The sequence below is a fragment of the Procambarus clarkii genome, chromosome 83 (genome assembly GCF_040958095.1).
Source record: "Procambarus clarkii isolate CNS0578487 chromosome 83, FALCON_Pclarkii_2.0, whole genome shotgun sequence".
In the NCBI taxonomy this organism is placed as follows: Eukaryota; Metazoa; Arthropoda; class Malacostraca; order Decapoda; family Cambaridae; genus Procambarus; species Procambarus clarkii.
In genome coordinates, this window is record NC_091232.1 from 5,140,648 (window position 1) to 5,148,147 (window position 7,500).

The 7,500-nt window shown below is 41.3% G+C and overlaps 1 protein-coding gene across 1 annotated transcript in view; it reads right to left on the reverse strand.

The window, feature by feature from the left end:
- Positions 1–7,500, reverse strand: part of LOC123768725 (uncharacterized) — a 146,708-nt gene that overhangs the window by 51,989 nt on the left and 87,219 nt on the right. Inside the window, exon 2 of the mRNA XM_069316320.1 lies at positions 5,957–6,085. Within this exon, the coding sequence (XP_069172421.1) occupies positions 5,957–6,085 (129 nt within the window). The remainder of the gene's footprint in view (positions 1–5,956; positions 6,086–7,500) is intronic.

The window sequence follows — 7,500 nt, forward strand, 5'->3', positions numbered from 1 at the left end:
TGCCAGAACACCTTTGGCACTGCACAACACAAGCGACTCCTATGTTAACTAGAAAACCAGACGGGTGTATCAGGAGGAAGTTAGGTGAAGCAGTACCTTCAAATAACACGGCATTCGAGTCTCAGTTCGAGGAGCAACATCAGAATTGAGAGAAAGGTAATGACCTCAAGGGTCAGGACCAGGAGGTCATCCGGTTCTTTAACAGGGCTAACTACCTAACGACCCTAAAATGCTTTAACTAAACAAGTGACCTCACTAGAACCAATGTTTGCTGTTGGTGCTAAGCGTATGAGAATTATCAGACCTGAGGAGGATATCAGTACCTTGCAGAATGAAGTAGATAGTCTCCAGAGACGGTCCGAGAAATGGCTACTCGACTTTAACCCTGACACGTGCAAGGTTACGAGGATGGGAATAGGAGTATCAAGACCTCAAAAAGAGTGCAGAATGAAGGAATAGCAATTTTCCACTCGTGGAAAAGAGAACGACTTGGTAGGTGTCATAACTTCGCCTCTAGCACGAGAGATACACATCAGGAAAATGACGCTGACAGCATATGCTGTACTGGCAAATCTTCGAATAGTCTTCAGGCACTTGGACAATTGACCCTTCCCAAGCACTGTAAATATCTTTTGTGAGTACCGCCGGTCAGGAATACTGTGCCACCGTCCAGGAATACTGTGCCACCGGCCAGAACTGTGCCACCGGCCAGAACTATGCCACCGGCCAGAACTGTGCCACCGGCCTTCAGCAGACAAGTGACCTTCCTGGGACGCTCTAATAATTCATGTCGCGGCAGTATTGAAAACCCCGCACCACCATTCACTGGCAGATTACTCGACTGCTGCATCTATCCCCCCCCCCACACTCCTTGTCCTCTTACACCCTCCTTGTGACCTGTTTACAATCCCTGCCAGGGAGTCGCGTGCATCCTATAAGCGGGTTTTCGCAGAATATTGTATACACCAATACACCAGGAACAACCGTGGACATCTTCAAGAGGAAACTAGATTGTTTCCTTCAAGGAGTGCCGGACCGGTGGGTATGTGGGCCTGCGGGCCGCTCCAAGCAACAGCCTGGTGGACCAAACTCTCACAAGTCAAGCCTGGCCTCGGGCTGGGCTTGGGGAGTAGAAGAACTCCCAGAACCCCATCAACCAGGTAACCAGGTATCAATACAGAGCACTGTATACACCTATACAGATCCATGTTCTTGGAGAAAACCTTCTTACTTAAACTATTTCTATAATAATAATAATAACAACAACAACAATAATAAAAATATTAATACTTTTTATTCATAAACTTCACATAGGAACATTAATAAACCACTGTAACATGTTCCAATGTATATTTTATGAATAAAACGTATTGTTATTATAAGTAGTAAGCACATAAATTATACATAGTATAAAACTACTGATAAGCAAAGCATAAATATGAATACGTGTTTTTAAAAGCCAAAAACAAAAAACAATCATAAAATTACATTCAACATACACACAAAAACAACACTTCTCCTTTACTGAGTAAAGTCGAGAAGTAAAAGAAGAAAATAATGACGAACATATAAAATATTAGTTTTAAAACCAGCCCCCAGAGGGCCATAACCTCCCTACCCCCCCCCTCACCCCTGCAAGCAGCGCAGGACTCTAATTCAACACAGAGAGCTGTTGAATCCCTTGGTACCACGTGTGCAAAAATTTGGGGATAATGACAAAGAAAATGACGTTAAAATTAAACTCGTAAATAGTGCCTGAATCTGCCTCCAGGGGGACTCTTAAATGCTTGCAAGCAGTGATACGTGTTGCACATTCTGAGCTCATCTTTCCAACAATTCTGAGACATTTTTAGTGTGACATATTTATGATAACATATCAATGACTCTTAATATTAAAATATGCTTTCAATCAATTTCCACGATATGGTATATAATTATACATATATTCGCATTCAAAGTATATTCTCAGTTAGTATATACATCATAAATAGGATATGTCTTCTCGAAAGATATTTACAATTGCTTGGGAGAACATGCTACAATGTCCACACTATTGTCAGTGATATATATCGCTGTGTCTGTTGTCATGTCTTTGGGGACACATTTAGCAGCATGTCTACTCCCAGATCTATTTCCATTTCCAATTTTGAGAGGTTTCTCTCCCTCACTATTGCCTCTCTTTCTCTCTCTCTCTCTGCTTCTTGTTCCTCATTACTTTGTATAGATTTCGGTTGAAATCAAAAAGCCATTTTTTGTTTAGTTATAATAAACTTCTTTTCCAGCTCGTCGGTCTTTCTCTCTCTCTCTCTCTCTCTCTCTCTCTCTCTCTCTCTCTCTCTCTCTCTCTCTCTCTCTCTCTCTCAACCTTTCCCGCCTCTCTCTAACTCCCTCTTCCAAATACTTTCTTTCAACTTCTTTCACACTTCCTTCCAACAATATTTCCCTTCCTTCCAATCTCCGGATCCAACGTTACCCCCCCCCCTTCGCCCCAAAATAACCCATGTTCCAAAATAAAAAAATTCCCCACCGAACTAAGCAATATTTACAACAGATAAACATACACAGATCTCTCACGGGACGAGCATCATCGGGAGATAATCTTTGCAGCATCACCAACAGATTATCCGCTACTCAGCCGTCCTCCTCCCCGAGCGGAGGAGACAGACAGACATCTCCACCAAGATCAAGATGGCTCGGAGGTTTTATTCCCTTTGCTCAAGAAAGTTTCCCTTGTTTTGGTTAGCTATTGGAGGCTTTTTTGGTAGTGGATATAGGATTGCTTTTGGCTTGTGACTGGTTGTAGCTGTGGTAGTAGGGACAGCAGGAGCAGTAGCAGCAGGTGTAACAGTATTAATAGTGCCATTACCAGTAGCCTCAGCAACAACAAAAGTAGCCTCAGCAACAACAAGTAGCCTCAGCAACAACAAAAGTAGCCTCAGCAACAACAAGTAGCCTCAGCAACAACAAAAGTAGCCTCAGCAACAACAAAAGTAGCCTCAGCAACAACAAGTAGCCTCAGCAACAACAAAAGTAGCCTCAGTAGCAACAAAAGTAGCTTCAGCAACAACAAAAGTAGCCTCAGCAACAACAAGTAGCCTCAGCAACAACAAAAGTAGCCTCAGCAACAACAAGTAGCCTCAGCAACAACAAAAGTAGCCTCAGCAACAACAAAAGTAGCCTCAGCAACAACAAGTAGCCTCAGCAACAACAAAAGTAGCCTCAGTAGCAACAAAAGTAGCCTCAGCAACAAAAGTAGCCTCAGCAACAACAAAAGTAGCCTCAGCAACAACAAAAGTAGCCTCAGTAACAAAAGTAGCCTCAGCAACAACAAAAGTAGCCTCAGCAACAACAAAAGTAGCCTCAGCATCAACAACACCCTGTAGCTCCCTCGCCGGGACAGTTCTCAACTACTCCATCAATATTTACAATAAATCTAAGTAAGCTTTTAATACATCCTAAGTTAGTGAGGCTTTATGAAGGTGGAGTGACTGGAGGTGTTATATACCTTGTTTATATGGCATATCTCTCTCTCTCTCTCTCTCTCTCTCTCTCTCTCTCTCTCTCTCTCTCTCTCTCTCTCTCTCTCTCTCTCTCTCATTTTCTTTGTCCCTGTCAATAAGCTATCTAATAATAATATTATATATCTTATTTATTAAAGCTATTTCTGTTGGCATAGTTTTTATTTAACAAACTATAAGACCGGGCCACAAGACCGGGCCATAAGGCAAGGATAACAGGATAACACATCTAGATTTCATAACCCAGAAGAGATGTGGCTTATCTTTGTATGATAATCATCCCGTCACAGTAGATGCGAATGTTATTATGATTCAACGGATCTCTAAATAAGGGTAATTCCTTTTTTGGCTTTTCATTCCCTTTTCACTTGCTTCTCCTCTCACTTTTCCGTCTTCTATTCTACACCTCTCTCACCCTTCTATCCCAGTTCCTCTTCCATGCCTCTCTCCCACTTCCTCTTCCAAGTTTCTTCCACCTCGTCTTCCACCACCACTTACACCTATTCTTAAATCCTTGTCTTCCTCCTTTCTTACATTTTTTTTCTATTATCTCTACCAAGCAACTTTTTACCTGTCCATGATAAGGAGATTTAAAAGGCAAAATCTGAAGAGAGTCTTACCAGTTTGTATAAAATGGTCTTTGTATATTTCAAGACGTATGTGGGTGTATGGGTATGTTGGTGTGTGGGTGTATGGGTATGTTGGTGTGTGGGTGTATGGGTATGTTGGTGTGTGGGTGTATGGGTATGTTGGTGTGTGGGTGTATGGGTATGTTGGTGTGTGGGTGTATGGGTATGTTGGTGTGTGGGTGTATGGGTATGTTGGTGTGTGGGTGTATGGGTATGTTGATGTGTGGGTGTATTGGTGAGTAGGTGTATGGGTATGTTGGTGTGTGGGTGTATGGGTATGTTGGTGTGCGGGTGTATGGGTATGTTGATGTGTGGGTGTATTGGTGAGTGGGTGTATGAGTATGTTGATGTGTGGGTGTATGGGTATGTTGGTGTATGGGTATGTTGGTGTATGGGTATGTTGGTGTGTGGGTGTATGGGGTATGTTGATGTGCGGGTGTATGGGTATGTTAGTGAGTGGGTGTATTGGCGAGTGGAAATATGGGTATGTGTGTGTACTCACCTAGTTGTATACTCACCTAGTTGTGCTTGCGGGGGTTGAGCTTCGGCTCTTTGGCCCCGCCTTTGTGTTGGATGTGACTTTGTAACAACACTTCTCCCTAAACAACCAACATGGTGAGTCAGTATAGCCTCAGCTTCAAGCTTTCCAGCGAGTTCTTTAGTTGAGAGGCGGGACCAAAGAACCAGAGCTCAACCCCCGCAAGCACAACTAGGTGAGTACCTCTATGCTCTCACCAGCTAACTATTTTCAGCACCTCTGTAACTCTGTGTCAGGATGAGTGTTTGCGTAATACTTTTTTAAATATGGATTATCATAATTTTAATTCACTGAATCGGTATACATCTTGAGTATATATATATATATATATATATATATATATATATATATATATATATATATATATATATATATATATATATATATATATATATAGTAAATATCTCCATTATTATACCTCTTCACTTATATGTATATCTTCGAGGGAATATTTCCCATTGTTGGGGCAGAAAGTCTGTACTGAGGCATGGCATAAACAGCGTGCGTCATGGTATACACAACATTCGTCACGGGAAAAAACACACACAATCAAAAAACATTATTAAAGAAGTTAAAATATTTCTTTAGCATTACGCTTTACACCATCTAAAACAAGAAACTTTTCCCCCTGATATTTGGAGGCTGTGAACATCGCCCTTAGGTCCATTGCACTAAAAATTAACATTGTGAATGAGTTCAATACAGAATTAAAAAAAAATATATCAAATTTGAAAAGAAACTGATGCATTTTTGATGTGATTCACCAGTGGTAATTAAAGAGACAAAGGAAATCATTGTTGCTATGCAATTGCCAAACAATGATGTGAATGTGGTGGGGTGTAAGGGAAAAGTATGGGGGAGGGGTGGGGGTTTGGGGGGGTGGATGGGGTTGGGAGTGTAAGGGGGTGTGGTGGAGGGGTATAAGGGGGTGTGGAGGAGTGTGTAGGGGTGTGTGGTGGAGAGGTGGGGGTGTGGGAGAGAATTGGAGGGAGGTTTGGTTGGGAAATTGTGGAATAGGAGAGACGGGAACAATCATGAAAAAAATCAGAAGCCAAAATTCATTTTTTTTTCGTCAAATTTTTTTCCCCGATAGATAACAAGAACAGAATATTATCCATTGGTTGTCAGACATCCTACGAGAACACACAAATGTTCTGCACGTGGCAGAAACAATACACAACATTTAAAAGAACAAAAATTACCATCCTTACCTTGCTCAGGGATACAACAAACTCCCCGAGGACAGAGACTAATGAGGATGGCGTCCTTACCGAGTTCAGGGCCACAGAGGGTGGGGAGGACCTTGAGGATGGCGGAACAGTTGGTGTCCTCGTCACACAGCTGCTTGGCCAGCAGGCAGTTGAGGGTCTGGTGCTCCTGCTGCTGCTCGTGGCCGCTGCCTGCTGGAGGAGAGACAGGGCGTGAGTCTCAAAGGTTGAACTCTCTCTCTCTCGCTCTCTCTCTCTCTCTCTCTCTCTCTCTCTCTCTCTCTCTCTCTCTCTCTCTCTCCCACTTTTCTGAGAGAGAGAGAGAGAGAGAGAGAGAGAGAGAGAGAGAGAGAGAGAGAGAGAGAGAGAGAGAGAGAGAGAGAGGACGTGAGTCTCTCTTCCAGAATCGCTAAATATCTGCCTGTATGTCGATGTCTGTCAGTTACTGAAATACCTTTTTTATCATGCATATGAATTGATTATTAATTAGACTTAAATCTCTACTACTCAAACTGAGAATCTACAAAGAATAACAACTTGGAAAGTGGACACTGGTTGTATAACCGCCACTGTTGTCTCTGTGAGAACATAATAGACTATGGATAATAGACGTAATAACATAATAGATTATGGATAATAGACGTAACAACATAATAGACACGGATAATAGATGTAATAACACAATAGACGAGGGATAATAGACGTAATAGCATAATAGACGAGGGATAACTGAAAATTATCAAGTGAAAATTAGACGTATATATGAATGAGTTTGGTTAGGCCAAAAATCGGCCTAACTTAATTCTTTATTCTTTCTCTTTATCCTTTCCTCTTTATTCTTTTAAGAGGAATTAATGACATTCTTGAATAAGAATAAAGAACATCCTACATGTCACGTCGGAGGAATTAAACAGGGATGACAGAGGATTAGCAACGAATCCAAGGAGAAACAGATCACTGAATCATAAAGGCTATTTGTCAATATATGAATTATTTGCTAACGTAAAGAAAAATATATTGCAAAAATATATTTGCATTACTCTCAATTACTTTTCTGATAAACTGTAGCGAGCGTTTACCATTTGTTTGAAGTGAAGTATATTGTTTCGTGGACTGAAATAGTTTGTCTACAGTTTTTGCATTTTTGTTTTGAAGTGAAGCCTGACTGGGCAATATCAAAGTATTTTTCTGAATCAAGACGGTCATGCTATTAGATAATTTAAAAGACTTTTGTTAAGTCATTCTTCACTGTGGTTGTTATCTCATTCATTGCTTTTGTTATCATCTCTTATTCATCACTTTGTTGTCACCCCTGATTCATTGCAGTTATTGTCATCTCTCATTAGTCTGTATGGGTTGTGAACGAACTCTGATAATAGTGTCCCAGACGTAATCGTACCCTACCTAAATTATTCTAACCCAAAACTTACCGAAACTAACCCAAACCTAACCTAACCCAAACCTAACCCAGCCTAACCAAACCCAGCCTAACCAAACCTAACCTAACCCAAACCTAACCTAACTAAACCCAGCCCAACCTAACCCAAACCTAACCTAACCTAACTAAAGGCGACATTATTGTTGACGTTGCGAATATGGACTTCTTG